The 14,536-nt window shown below is 55.2% G+C and overlaps 3 protein-coding genes across 7 annotated transcripts in view; 1 reads left to right on the top strand and 2 right to left on the bottom strand.

Annotated features, from left to right (window-relative positions):
• Positions 1-2,135: 2,135 nt before the first annotated feature.
• LOC121106928 (class I histocompatibility antigen, F10 alpha chain-like) lies at positions 2,136-4,962 on the bottom strand. Of its 2 annotated transcripts, XM_040648777.2 has the most exons (7): positions 4,881-4,962; positions 4,494-4,754; positions 3,963-4,238; positions 3,609-3,881; positions 3,424-3,525; positions 3,319-3,354; positions 2,136-3,160 (listed from the first exon to the last, which is right to left on the bottom strand). In XM_040648777.2, exons 1-7 carry the CDS (start codon positions 4,942-4,944, stop codon positions 3,117-3,119), a joined length of 1,056 nt encoding a protein of 351 aa, XP_040504711.2. In that variant the 5' UTR covers positions 4,945-4,962; the 3' UTR covers positions 2,136-3,116. The 2 variants fall into 2 exon arrangements, with proteins under 2 accessions (XP_040504711.2, XP_040504709.2); XM_040648775.2 differs by having other exon boundaries at positions 3,319-3,525.
• Positions 4,963-9,183: 4,221 nt separating this feature from the next.
• LOC121106918 (class I histocompatibility antigen, F10 alpha chain-like) overlaps positions 9,184-14,536 on the top strand; it is a 58,142-nt gene continuing 52,789 nt past the window's right edge. For 2 of the 4 annotated variants that reach the window (XM_046901520.1, XM_046901519.1), the window contains exons 1-2: positions 9,184-9,422; positions 11,944-12,064. In XM_046901520.1, coding sequence (XP_046757476.1) covers positions 9,207-9,422; positions 11,944-12,064 — 337 coding nt within the window. In that variant the 5' untranslated portion in view covers positions 9,184-9,206. The remainder of the gene's footprint in view (positions 9,423-11,943; positions 12,065-14,536) is intronic. The other 2 variants (XM_040648690.2, XM_046901521.1) reach the window with 1 other exon arrangement.
• On the bottom strand, positions 9,888-11,850 carry LOC121106950 (C-type lectin domain family 2 member B-like). Its single transcript, XM_040648872.2, has 5 exons — positions 11,703-11,850; positions 11,513-11,617; positions 11,034-11,215; positions 10,662-10,768; positions 9,888-10,438 (listed from the first exon to the last, which is right to left on the bottom strand). The coding sequence occupies exons 1-5, from the start codon at positions 11,785-11,787 to the stop codon at positions 10,297-10,299; spliced, it is 621 nt and encodes a 206-aa protein (XP_040504806.1). The 5' UTR covers positions 11,788-11,850; the 3' UTR covers positions 9,888-10,296.

Below are 14,536 nucleotides of genomic sequence, written 5' to 3'. Positions count from 1 at the left end.
GTGGTCATGCCACTTCCTCATGTCTTCTCTGTGGTCACTGAGGTGACGCCACAAGGCAATACACGATGCAATCCTACAATGTTCCTCATTTGAGCAGGAAAGAATTTGCCTTCAGTAGCTGAGACTTTTGATGATGCGGGTGAGGAGAAGGGTCCATCCCCTAAATTTAATTAAGTGGATTTTCATTAGCTTGATCAGTTCTTTCATTAGGCCCCTTTGCTTATCCTGATCTTCATCAAACGTTTCTGATACTACTACGGGTTCGTCACGATTAATCAATAGAGACACTTGCTCTTGTACTTCATCCAGTCTGTTTGCTCATTCTGAGATGGCTGAAATGGAAGCGTGTGTTGGGGGTAGATTTTGTTCATCGTTTTGAAGTGTAAGAATTAATTCCAAAACTGGGGGTCTTCTCTGTTGGTCCTCGTATCTGTCAAACGTTGCTGCTGGTGTAGGGGTGTATCTTTCTGGTGCTGTTCTTGTGAGTTTCTGCCATATATCAGGCATTGTTCTCACTCTCTCCAGATCATGACCTTGGCGTGGATCGTTAGGAGCAAAATTAGGGTCATACACCATTCCCACCACAGCTATTTCCCTCAAATACTGGATACCTTTTTCAGCTGTATCCCACTTCTACATCACAGGCTTCAGTCTGTCTCTGACGGGATGCCTTTCCCTGACGGCTACTAACATTCGTTCCCAGAGGGTGGTGGCTCCATCCAAACATCTACTAATCCCTCTGTCAATAGATGAGTCTTTGGCAATGCCTCCTAGTTGGCGGGCTTCGTTACTATGCAGAGACAAGCTACTGGCCCCGCCGTCCCAACAGCGAAGCAACCAGGTGACAAGGGTTTCGTTCGGATGCCGTGTAAACTCTTTCCTTGAGCCTTGCATTTCAGTCATCTTCAGAGGTCGGCAAACAGAAATAGAGACTTCTTCTTCATCACTCGCCTCTCCGTGTCTCTTGGTTTTTGCTTTTGCCTTTCGTGGCTCTGAGGAGGCCCCCTGGCCTGGATCTTCCTCTACCTCCTCCTCCGCAGCTGCTGCTTCTTTTTTCCATTCCAGACGCGTGGACACCCACTTCCATTTCTTGCCTTCCACAGGGGCAGCTGACACTGCTACTGGTGTCTCCTGTGACTGATCAGATTTGACTTGGAGATTTCCCCCTTTGGCTTCAACCTCAGCTTGGAAACTCTCTCTCTCAAGAAGAGTATTACATAGAGCACGGTAAGCACAAGCCAAGCCCCAAATAAGCCGTACCTCCTTCGATCTATCTGAGCCACACCATCCCTGACTCAAATACTGGCTTCGTTTCCTGGGATCCCACAGGTGTTCAAGAGTGGAGTGCCATGACATTGTGGGTCCCCACGCTTCTAAGATTTCTCCTAAACCTCTCCATATTCCCTGCCAGTCAGCATTCTCTGGTTTTGGAGGAGACTTCTTCCACATAACACAAATGGAGAAGAAAACATTCAAGGAGATTGATAACATGCACAAGAGTATGAGCTCCAGCTCGGCAGTTGAAAAAACACGTGACAAACTGAGAAGAAAGCCTGGAAACTGGTTTGAAAGTGTCAAACTTAAAATGATACCACATTGCATAAAGGTACCAGGCAGGTGTCTCCATCAGGGCCCTTATTTGGTTATACATGAACACAATTCCACAGCACGAAATCATGATGTTAATTATAGGCCAATAATTTCCCAAGATCATGATTGTCCTTCATCCCTTATACAACGCTCCTGCAATAAAGAGCAGACTCATAGCTGGTAGCTGCTAAAATGGGGGAAAAACAACAACAACAACTACTGGGTACAGTGTCCGGAGTTCGGCAGACTGTCCAGACTATAATCTCATCTATGAAGGTCACACTAGCAATGCCTTGCAGTCTGGCAGTCTCCGGCTTAAAGAAATCCTTTCTTTTCTCTGTTAGCGTTAAAAGCTTCAGATTGCCCGCATTCTCCACCAAAAGCTGTCACGGAGTTATCTAGCTCAATCTAGATCAGTCTATGCCCGTGACAGGGAGGCCGTGGGCCTGTGGGCCCCCTGGCACCCAAAAATGGGAAGGGAAAGGGGACAGGGGAATGGGAGATGGGCTCAGAGAGGGAAAAAGAACAGAGCAGTGGCCACAATCTAAGGTGGAAAACTTATTTTACTAACCGTGATATTGGAATGCAAGATAACACAATATAATACAATCAAATTGAAAGTACGGGTTATAAATCATTTAAAATAAGAGACAGCTTCCAAAACCGAAAGCTCTGCTTGAATGAAGGCGCACAGCTCGGAAGCACACCCAGCACTCTGCGTGGCTGCCGGAGAGAGAGTGTGAGCCTGATCACGCAACTCATATCCCGTGATTTCAGTGCCGTATCTTCCCTCACTGACCGTGAGGTCCTCTGGGATACGCAGTTTTTCTTCTCTTTTGAGAAGCAGGTATCTGGATCGTTGTCAGTCCACAGAACCGGACTATTAACCCTGTAATTACCCGGGCTGTCCATGATGCTATGATGTGGAATACCAATGGCAAAATTACAAAACCATGCCAGCTTGGCTCAAAGCCTGGTCAGCAGCACCCATCCAAGGCATGAGCTGCCCAACAAGGTTTTGAAGCTAATGGCTGACTGCCATGAGCACAGCGCTGAGAGCTGCTTTTCACAAAGAAAGCTGCTGAACAAAGTTGAGACTGGGGCATTCCGACTTGAGTACAGTTGGCACAGGCACCGGGTAAGATAATCCTACATGGTAGGAGAGCGCCTAGCACAGGGCAGAACCCATGTGCTAACTGTTGGAAACAGTGTGTGAGCAGGGGAGCACACACTGCATCAGCCCGAGGAGATGCAGGAAGTTGAGCAAACACAGATACACACACCCACAAACTCCAAACACGTGCATGCAGGGCTGGCTGAAGTAACACAGCACTCAGAAGGGAAGTTCACTTCCTGTGCGGGTGTGAAGAGGTGGTGTCATATGGGACCACGTCCCCGTCCCAACTCACCACCCTGGGTGTTCTCCAGGGAGGGTTGGCCCAGTATTGTCCCAGCTATGGGCCCAACGGGGGAGTGCAGGGAACTGGGACCGCTCCAACCGCAGGGACCCCTCCTGAGCCCTGCTTTCATACTAAAGTTGTGGCCGAGCCGCTGGATTCTCCGTCGTGGCCTGCAAGGGAGGGAGAGCAGTGAGCCCTGGCTCTGTGCTCGCTGTGGGGCATGGAGCATCATGCCACCATCACCACTGTGACCCCAAAAGCAACGAGGGGCCCCAGAGTGCCCTGACCCCAAGCACTGGCGGGGGACAATTCTGCCCTTGGCACTCACCTGCTGGTGCTTCGTAACCCTTCTTCTTCTCCTTCCCTGCAGACAGAATAAGAGTCAGCATTGGGCTCATGTCAGGGCCGATCCTAAGGAGGTCAGGGCCTTTACCTGACTTGCTCTTCCACACCACCAATCCAATGACAGAAGCAATTACAGCCACAGTGGTGACGACCACCCCGGCCACAATGGGGATCAGGTTGGGCTGAGGCTCTGGGGGTAGAGTGGCTTTGTCAGTAAAGGAATGGGTGGCCCCCAAACCCCCCAACCCCACGTACCCCACGCTGCCAGCTCACCCCATGAGAAGAGACAAGGCTGGGGCAGGCTGGTGTGCTCCACGCGGCACCGGTACTTGTCCCCATCCTCCGGCAGCACATCAATGGCCGCTGAGGCGTGGTAGGTGCCATCACTGTTGGGCACCATGCCCCCCCAGTGGGTCTCCTGGTGCCGGACCATGCCGTCCTTCATCCAGCTGATGGCGATGGGCCGTGGGTAGAAGCCATAAGCGCAGCAGAACAAGGTCAGGATCCCGTTGGCTTCCTTCCCCCACACGCGCACCTCAGGCCGTTCTGCAGATGGGTGACGTTGTGGGCCAGGCTGAGCCCCTGCCCAGCACCCAGCCCAGCCCCAGGTCCCCTTCCCATCCTCACCTCTCCTTTTCAGCGCTGCCTTCCCGTGCTCAAGGTATTTCCTCAAGTTCTGAACACAGACAGTCCCCAGCTCATGCTTGCATCCCTCAGCATACGTCCCTTCCTGCTCCCATCTCCTCTTGGTGATTTCTGCCACCGCATCGGCTGCGGTGAACGTCATCGTGTCCATATCAAAGGCAATGTAGTCCCTCCCATCAAATCCATACTGAACGTACCCTCGGATGTTGCCGTCCTCCAGGATGTCACAGCCGATCATCTTCTGCAGTGTGTGAGACCCTGAGGCATAGCAGGGGTGGGGGGTGAGGGGCTTCACAGGCTGTGGGGCACCACGAGTGCTGTGGGGCTGGGATGGGGTGGGTGGGCTCAGGATCGGAGGAGCCCAGGGACAGTGCAACCACACATGGACAGCCCAGCACAGCTGGGTGTGGGGCAAGGCCAGGCCTCAGTGGAGCTGGCAGACGCCTCATGGATCCCTCACTGCACGGAGTCCCCGTCCCAGCCCCATCACAATGCAGCTGCCGCCGCGCTCACCTTCACTTTTATTGTAGTGCACCTGCAGCCTGCCCAGGAACTCGTAGAAATCCAGCTCAATGTCCCGGGCCTTCTGGGTCTCTGCATCCCAGTGCTCCTGGTCCTCTTGCGGCAGCCAGCCCATGATGGGCCGCACCGTCCGGCCCAGGCTGTTGTAGTTCCAGAGGAGTTCGCCATCTACGCACCCGACGATCACGAACTGCGGCATCCCGGGGCCGGGATCCGTCATCCCGGTCAGGAAGTAGTGCAGGGAGTGCGACCCTGCGGGGACAGACGGCGTCGGAGCCGTGAGCCGCGGGTGGGGGTCCCGCGGACGCAGCCCCGGCGTCGGGGAGCGAGGAGCCGCGGGTCCCGGTGCCGGGGGCAGCCCGGTCCCGCAGCACTCACCGCATACCGCCGCGCCCAGGGCGCCCAGCAGCAGCCCCAGCACCACCGCCTCGCTCGGACCCATCGCATCGCTCCGCTCCGCGAATACCCCGGGCTCCGCCCCGCGTCCTTATTGGTGCCTCCGCCTCTCCCCGCCAATGGAGTCCGTGAGCGCGGGCGACGTCACCGGGCGCCAGGCAGATCTCGCTCGCGAGGGTTGTCAAAAGTGAAAGCGAAAGCTCGGAGGACGGGAGGGGACGAGCGGGACCGTGGGGCGACCCCCGGAAGAAGGGAAGGAGCCGTCCGCCAGAGCGCGGTCGAGGGCCGCGATGGGAGCACCACCGTTGTGGGGGGCACGGAACGCTCCTCCCAGCAAGGATAGGTTGGGTGCAGAGAGGCACAGAGACCCCAGGGGTGGGAAGGATCACCACTGATCCCCACCGGACGGGGAATGATCCCGAGGGCAGCGGCTACGAGCAGCACCTCAGCTCTGCTAAACCCCCCACGATTCAGGAGGTAACAGTTAGAGACCTGCTACTCCAACTGGACTGCCACAGGTCCATGGGACCGGATGAGATTCACCCGAGAGTGCTGAGAGAACTGGCAGAGGTGATAGCCGAGCCGCTTTCCATCATCTATCAGTGCTCCTTGTTGACGGGTGAGGTCCCAGAAGTCTGGAGGCTTGCCAGTGTGACTCCCATCTACAAGAAGGGCTGCAGGGAGGATCCGGCGAACTACAGGCCTGTTAGCCTGACTTCAGTGCCGGGGAAGATTATGGAGCAGATTGTCTTGAGGGAGATCACGCGGCACATGCAGGTCAACCGGGGGATCAGGCCTAGCCAGCATGGGTTCACGAAGGGCAGGTCCTGCTTGACCAACCTGATCTCCTTCTATGATCCAGTGACCCGTCTGCTGGATGAGGGAAAGGCTGTTGATGTGGTCTACCTAGACTTCAGCAAAGCCTTTGACACTGTCTCGCACAGTATTCTCCTGCAGAAGCTGGCAGATCGTGGCTTGGACAGATACATTCTTCGCTGGGTAAGGAACTGGCTGGAGGGCCGGGCCCAGAGAGTGGTGGTGAATGGAGTTAAATCCAGCTGGCGACCGGTCACGAGTGGTGTTCCCCAGGGGTCGGTGCTGGGGCCTGTCCTCTTTAATATCTTTATTGATGACCTGGATGAGGGCATTGAGTGCACCCTCAGTAAGTTTGCAGATGACACGAAGCTGGCTGGAAGTGTTGATCTGCCTGAGGGTAGCGAGGCCTTACAGAGGGATCTGGATAGGTTGGATAGCTGGGCTGAAGCCAATGGGATGGGATTCAACAAGACCAAATGCCGGGTCCTGCACTTTGGCCATAATAACCCCAGGCAACGCGACAGGCTTGGGGCAGAGTGGCTGGAAGACTGTGTAGAGGAAATGGACCTGGGGGTGTTGATTGACGCTAGACTGAACATGAGCCAGCAGTGTGCCCAGGGGGCCAAAAAGGCCAATGGCATCCTGGCTTGTATCAGAAATAGTGTGGCCAGCAGGAACAGGGAAGTAATTATCCCCCCGTACTCAGCACTGGTGAGGCCGCACCTCGAGTACTGTGTCCAGTTTTGGGTCCTTCACTGTAAGAAAGACATCCAGGCCCTGGAGCATGTCCAGGGGAGGGCAACAAAGCTGGTGAGGGCTCTGGAGCACAGGCCTTATGAGGAGCGGCTGAAGGAGCTGGGATTGTTCAGTCTAGAGAAGAGGAGGCTCAGGGGAGACCTTATTGCTCTCTATAACTACCAGAAGGGAGGTTGTAGTGAGCTGGGGGTCAGCCTCTTCTCTCGTGTGACAGTGATAGGACGACAGGGAATGGCTTCAAGCTGCGCCGGGAAGATTCAGGCTGGACGTTAGGAAATACTACTTCTCTGAAAGGGTGGTCAGGCACTGGAATGGGCTGCCCAGAGAGGCGGTGGAGTCACCGAGCCTGGTGGTGTTCAAAGAGCGTTTGGACGTTGTGTTGAGGGACATGGTTTAGCGAGAACCATTGATGTAGGGCAAATGGTTGGACAGGATGATCCTGTGGGTCTTTTCCAACCTTAGCGATTCTAGGATTCTATGATTCTATGAGCACGTGACTGCCTGGAGCGGACGGGGGCTGGAGCCACCCTTTCTGTCTCAGTGATGCCTCTGGGAGCACAGTGCTGTCTGAGTCTGCGCAGGCTCCCTTTCCCCCCACCCTTTCCTCCTGCAGCACAAGGATGAACGCTGCGTTCCTCAGCTCACCCCTTTCTCCAAACTGTTACTGGGAGGGGTGAGTTCATTTCTCTCTGATATCTTTCCCTACAGCACCTATTTCTCAAATAAAGGCCGTGTCACCGCCTTTGTTTGCTCTACACCACGTTCACCCAAAACTTCTCAAGGCTTCAGCCCCGTGGCTCGGTGAAGCTCCCTGCCACGCACAGCCCTTCCCTCAGAGACTTTTTTTTTACACAAAAAGTGGAGAAATTTAGGTTAGATGTAAGAGGGTAATGTTTTACTCAAAGGTGAGGTCCCAGCACAGGCTGCCGGGAGAAGCCGTGGATAACCCCCCTCCGGGAGCATCCCAGGACAGGCTGGATGAGACCCTGAGCAGCCTGATCTGGCGGGGGACAAGCAGCCCACAGCAGGGGGCTGGAACCACATGGGCCTGAAGGACCCCTTCAGCTTCAGCTTCAGCCATTCTATGATTCTGTAACTCTTTCCAGGCACGGGAGACCTCAACTGCACGTTGTGTGTGTGCTGGGAGAGGGCCAAATAACAGCATTTTACAGCCAGGAAAATGAAGACAAAATCACCTCTCCAATGTCCTGCTGATCACTTGATAGAATCATAGAATGACCAGGGTTGGAGAAGACCTACAAGATCATCCAGTCCAACCCCTTCTCTTCTGTGCTGTTTTTCAATCAAGACCCTAAAAACACATCCTGAAGTTCTGTACCACAGGAAAATTTGGGAAAACAGGGGGAGTTTGACCCCTGCTTTCCCATGTATGAAACAAAGAAAGAATAAGAAGCGACTATACCGTATCCCAAGAGAGAAACTGAAGCGTTTTGTTTGTTGTCAATTTCATCACACAGACAGGAGGTGCAATAGAGGAAGGGAAGCAGATTGCTCACCCCTTTCAGAACACTCCACGATCGCAGGGGAAAACTCCGCCAAGGAGGGATCCCCAACCAGAAATCCTCACCCAGTGGCTGTCAGCTCTTCTATGGGGTCTAAGAGGAGTGCAGCCAGGCTCAAACCCTTCCTGCTGCACAGCTGCATCGCCTTCAGCTCTGCTGCCAGTGCTGAGCGGTCCTTTCCCAGGTGATCCATCAGAGGGTCAGGCTGGGACTCAGCAGTTCCCATGCAGGCAGCGATGCTATGGGGCAGTGACAATATTGGGCAACGTTATGGGGTAGAGACACAATGGAGTGGTGCAGCTACGGGGCAGTGCACCTACGGGGCAGTGAGGCTTTGGGGCGGTGCTGCTATGGGGCAGTGAGGCTTTGGGGCGGTGCTGCTATGGGGCGGTGCTGCTATGGGGCAGTGAGGCTTTGGGGCGGTGCTGCTATGGGGCAGTGTTGCTATGGGGCAGTGAGGCTTTGAGGCGGTGCTGCTATGGGGCGGTGCTGCTATGGGGCGGTGAGGCTTTGGGGCGGTGAGGCTTTGGGGCGGTGAGGCTGTGGGGCGGTGCTGCTATGGGGCGGTGCTGCTATGGGGCGGCTGTCACAGTGGGAAAGAACAGCACGGTGGAAAGGCGATACAGGAGAGGAATGGCAAAGGGACAAACAGGAAAGGAACGCTCAGCGGTCTGCGAACATCTCGGCTCACGGGGAGATACCCCCCCAGGGAGGGATCTCCACGCACAGAGCCTTCCCAGCCGCTCTCAGCCCTTCCATGAGGTCTCAGAGCAGTGCGGGCAGGCTCCGCCCCTCCCGCTCACACCGCTGCACCGCCTCCAGCTGTGCCGCCAGGGCTGCCCGCTCCTTTCCCAGGTGCTCCATCGCTGGGTCAAGCCGGGACTCGGCAGCTCCCATTGGGGCACGAAGAGGCCGAGGCGGCCGACGGCAAACGGCGACCGTCCCGCGGGAACCGCGAGACACGGGAGAGGATCTCAGCCGTCGGCCGGGCGGCGCTTCGCCCACGGGGACAGCGGGCAGCAACCGCGGGAAACGCGGCCCGGTGCGTCCGCAGGCCGTGAAGCAGCGCAGGAAGCGCAGGGACACGGCGGGGAACGAGCCCGGCGCTCCGCTGTGGGACGCCTTCACGGCCCGCCGCGGCGCCCGGTGATGACATCACATCCGGCCTGGAGCGGAAGCGCAGTGTGGACGGGCGTGGAAGGGGAGGGGGCTGATGGAGAAAGAATGGCGGTGCTTCCGTGCCTGGGGCAGCGCTCCCGTCCCGTCCCGTCCCGTCCCGTCCCACAACGCTGCGGGAAGCGATGGCAGCAGCTGCAATAGAGCACGCTTTGCTTACTGCAAACTCCGCGTCTTTACGATGGGCAGCGGCTTGGCAGGATGGGCAGAGAAAGAAATCGAAGGAGTCCCGAAGGCGTGTGACTCCCTGAAGGTATTGGCCAGTGCAGATCCCGGGAAGGTTGTGGCTGTGCAGAGGCCTCTTCTGCACGGAGGCACTGGGTGAGCTGCCAGCAGCTTCCGTTGCTGCCCAGCTAAGCGTACCCGAAGTCATGGGCTGTACCTGAAGGGGGCCTCCAGGAAAGCTGGGATGGGGCTGTTTTGTAAGGGCGTGGAGCGACAGGAGGAGGGGAAATGGCTTTAGAGTGGAAGAGGGTGGATTTAGACAGTGGAGCAGGTTGTGGATGCCCCCGCCCTGTGAGCAGCCTGCTGTGGTGGGAGGTGTCCCTGCCTCCAGCCGGGGATGGAAGTGAATGGTCTGAAAGGTCCCTTCCAACCCAAACCATTCTATGGTTCTTTGTAAACTGCAGGGAATTGCAGAGGAGAATGGCTTTAAGAAGCCAATAGCACTAGAGATGCAGCGTGCAGTTCAGAGAGCACCTCTGTGCAGTGAGGTCAGAGCGTGCCTGAAACAATACGGCCCGGACAGAGAGTGGCTCAGAATGATGACAGAATCATAGAGGCACAGGGCTGGAAAGGACCTACAGGATCATCCCATCCAACTGTCCTCCAATCACCATCACCACCGCTGAGCTCCTCAGCCTCATCTCGTAGCACCTCATCCACAATGTCAGTGGTTTATGGGCTGGTTCGGCCCGGTTCCGTGAGTAGCGGGGCAGAGGGACCCGCGGATCGCCACCCCAGAAAAGGGGAACAGGGAAAAGGATAGCGAGATGGGCCCAAAAACAACACGGCAGCAACGATCTGAGCAGAAACAAAGTAATTGACTAGAAAGGACATCGGGCTGCAAGATAATACACTGTAATACAACAGCAGCACTGGCACAAGGTTGGTGGTGATGAGATCTCTCATTGTGGGTGCACCTTTTGCTTCCAGAGGACGTAGTGGTCAGCTCTGCTGCAGACCCAGTGCTTGTGTAGGTGGCACAGGGATGAGCTGATCCTGTCCCCGTTCAGGTACGCACATCGGCCTCCACCTCGCAGCTCAAACCTGTGCCCAAGAGGGAGGAGAATGGCAAAGGCACCCCGATGCGCCGAGAAAAGCTGGGGCTGCCTCTTCTGGGGAAGGAAGGGCAGAAAGGGCTCATGGTGGAGCACCAAGCCTGAGCCTGGCGGACCACGGTAAACCACGGCTGTGGCACCAGGAGAAGGTCCCCATCCCAAAGAGAGCCCGTGGAAAAACGTGGCCTGGACAGCTGGACGGACAGACTGACCAGTTGGTGAAGGCTGTGCCATCGCTCCACGTCCACTGGGTGTCCTCTTCTTCCCTGTGCAGCCCGATCCAACAGATTGCCGGGCCCTGGAAGCGCATCATGAAATCCTTTAAAGGAAGAGAGTGTTGAATGTCAGGAGGTTTTAACATCTGTCCCACTCACATCTCAGGCTCCAGCAGGCTGCAAGGTGCTGCCTTCTGCTGCATGGAAGAAGCTTGTTTGTGCTCCCATGGCACAAGAGCTGCCCCCGGAGGTGCACATCTCAGGATGTCCCCCAGATGGATGCGGGAGGGGTTAGGGGCAGTAATGTGCCGCTGTCCCTCCCCAGCCTGGTGCCTTCCCCAGAGCTTTGGGCTCGTGTCCCCATCTCACCATCTCCTCCGCACTGCCTATGGTGGCCAGGGAAGCTCCGTGGGCATTGCAGTGCTCCCTGCTGCTGTTCCAATCATTCTCCTCCTTCGAAAAATAATAGCATTTCCCCTGGAATCCGACCCAGGCGTTGGGGCACACGTGGGCAAAGTCTGGGAAAGGTGGCACAGGGACCTGCCGACATGCTGAAATGAGAAATTAGACAAATGTGAGGCAAAGGACAGGAAATGTGAATTTCTCTCACCTCCCTCCAACAGAGGTGGGGGATGGACTGCACTGTGTTGTGCTGCAGCCCCGGGTGCGGTTGCAGAGGTTAGGAAGGTTGAGCAGAGCGTGGTGTAGGGCACTGAATGGCTGCCCCACAGCACGTGGGAGCAGGGCTGTGCTTGGGGAGCGCATCCATGTGCTGGAAACCCCAATTCCCTGCTCTGTACCCAAACCTGAAACATCCTCTCACCATGGGGACACTTCTTGGCACTCACCGGTCGATATCACCACCAGCACGAGGCTGAGGGTTCCCAGTGCTGCACATGAAGCAATGAGCTGCACACGGGATCTCCTCCTTCCTGTCACATGGCACCAGGAACCTGGGAAGCAGCGAGCGGGTGGGGGCACATCCTTCTACTCCTGTTCCCCCCCATGCTCTCCTTCCTGCTCAGTCCCCACCATTACCCCATTGCTGTCCTCCACTCTGCCCAAGGGGCTGCAGTGCTGCTTTGGGCTCTGAAAATGTTTCTTGTTGGTCTCCTTCTCCCATAGCGGGTGTGGAAGTATTGGACTCCAGCAGCAATATCTGCACATCCTCTTCTGGGAGCTGGGGTCAGAACTGGAGGGCAGATGTTGGTAGAAGTGGTTTTCCTCTTTATGTTTCCCTTTTTTCCACCCATTCCACTCTTTTGCTCTCCATCCCCAGCCTTACCCTGTTGGGATCCTTCTCCTCTGGTGTGCTGGGGGTTCTGGTGCTGCTTTGTGCTCTGAGGAATGGTTCAGTCGTTCTCCCTCTGCAGGCGTGGAAACCTTGTGCTTCAGTACAGGTATTTGCACAGATTGCTGTGGGGTGGACAGTTAGGATGGGGGGGATAGAAGGAAGGACTGAAGGAGGGGCTCGGGAGGATTAGAAAGGTGGGAGAAAAAGGAGAGAGAACGGGGAGAGGAAAGTGGAAGGAAGGAAAGATGGAGGAGCAAGAGAAGCAGGAAGGAGTTCAGTGCAGTTTGACATGTGAAGACGTGAGAAGCCAAAGGCGGTGTTGGTACCATTCAGCTGAGCAGTGTGTGCAGGCAGAGGATCTGTGTGGGGAAGCCAAACCACGCTGACATAACGGTCCTGTGGTTATGCTACATCTTTCAAAGTTCCCTTTGTTTGGTTCACACAGTTGGTGGGAGGTCCTTCGCAGTACAGAGCCCAACCCACACAGCTGTGCTTGGCTCTGAGCCATCATGGGGGGAAAGGAGAACCCGCACCTGTTGGTTATACCCAAGGAATTGATCCAGACACTATCTCTGATCAAAGCGGGCTTTATTCACCGTTTCAATGTCAGCTGTTCTACAAGCAGCAGCACACACAGAAAGCAGCGTTAGGTCTTTTATGCCCAGCACCACGGTGAAGCCCTTTGCTCCCTGGGCTCTCCTCGCCCACCTTGGAGCTCGGGCTGATGTTTGCAGCTTTGTGAGAAACACGCTCCAGGTCTACAATTTCGAATCAGGCCGAGATCTCTGTGAAGAGCAGTTTGTCCATGATTGCAACAACGGGCGCACGCCCCCTACTGCCAAGGCAGAAATTGCGCTCCTGATCAGTGCAATCCACTCCGTTTTCTCCCCTGGGTCCAACACAGGCAAAGCCTCTCCTGGCACTCATTGGTTGAGCATCTCAGGCTCACAATGGTCCGAAGCTGTTGCTCCATTATGTTTCCATACAACGTCTGTTAGCAACCCATTGTCTTTGGGTATATTCTTTACCTTTTAAGGAGATAGGAGGCAATATTTTCAACAATCGACACACTTGTTCTGTCTTGTGCTAGGCTCTCCCCTACCCTATAGAGTTTCCTTACCTGGTGCCTATGCCAATTCTACCCAGGAGGGAATGCCCCAGTCTCAACTTTACTCTGTTCAGCAGCATTCTCTGTGAAAAGCAACTTCACCTACACTACCTACAGAAATACTGGAAATTTCCACTGCAAAAACACAACCTACCTCTCACACATGGCTGACCGGGTCCTTTCTCCAGGTGATCTGTCAGTGGGTCAGGCCAGGACTCAGCAGTTCCCATACAAGCAGCGATGCCATGGGGCAGCTGTGCCACGACCTGTCTGGGGAGGCAAAAATATTCCACAGCGCTGCAGGAAGAGGGGGAGCAGCTGTGGTTTTCTAAGTTCTCTCCTCCTATTCAGCCATGGTTCTGCCCACAATGGCGGTTGGTGCACTCACTGTGGGGGGCCTTTGCAGTACACAGCCATACCCACACAGCCAAGCTTGGCTATGAGCCATCAGCTGAAAATGAGAACCTGCACCCGTTGGTGATACCCAAGCAATGTATCAGGATGGTATCTCTGATCAAAGCAGGTTTTAGTCCCACTGCAATGTCGGCTGTCCCGCATGCAGCAGCACACACAGAAAGCAGTGTTACATCTTTTATGCCCTGTTACCCAATGTTGATTTCTTCCTCCCATGGTTCCTCATTGGCTGAGTGCTTCAGGTTCACAAATCTTCCTGTCGCTAAGCTGAACGCATCCATACCTGCTGTGCACAAGTCGTTGCTATCTGAACATGGATACTGCTCATTGTTTTGCTTCTCCTCCATCAATTCCCTATCACTCAGGGCTTGTCTGTCCAGCACCAGCAATTAGCAGTCTTCCAACATAACGAGCCCATTGATATCCCTGTCACAGTGTTTGGGAGTGGGATGTGCAACCTGTCTGTACCTCCAGGCTCAGAGCTATTCCAGACGGCTGCACAGAGCAGAGCTGCAGTCTCTGTACCAATAAATGACCCCATCCACCTCATCTCGGTGACCATCAATTACTGCACCTTTTTGCTGAGCGTGCACAGACTGTCAGAGAGCCCTGGTGAAGGGAAAAGACCCCTCTGGAAAGAACTATGAGTAAAATATTTATGCTGTTGGTTGTACTGCAGAAACAGCATCCCATTCCCACAGTACCAAAGTGCCCCGCAATTCCGCATTGGCAGAAGAAGAGGATAAAAGAAGGGCCCCCCAGTCGAGAGAATGCAGCATATGTAGGTTCTGCCCGCGCCCCTTTCCTCAACAAACCATCCGTTTGGCTTTCGTCACTCTCTCCAACCACTGATTGTCGTTATCGTTTAATTACTTCTGAGCCTTCCGCTGTGATTGCAGACACGCTTGGGAAGTGGGCACTGCTTCCAAAGCCCCGAGGATTCTCACAGAGCAACACAGCTCATTTCTTAGGAGGCTGGATTATAAATGCAAATACTCTCTGGCCACAGGAGCCAGGCAATGGGAACCTGGCAGCATACGACACTCGGAAATGCCT

This window comes from Gallus gallus, chromosome 16, assembly GCF_016699485.2.
Source record: "Gallus gallus isolate bGalGal1 chromosome 16, bGalGal1.mat.broiler.GRCg7b, whole genome shotgun sequence".
Taxonomy (NCBI): Eukaryota; Metazoa; Chordata; class Aves; order Galliformes; family Phasianidae; genus Gallus; species Gallus gallus.
Note: the sequence above shows the minus strand (reverse complement) of the source record. Positions and strands in the feature narration are given on the sequence as shown.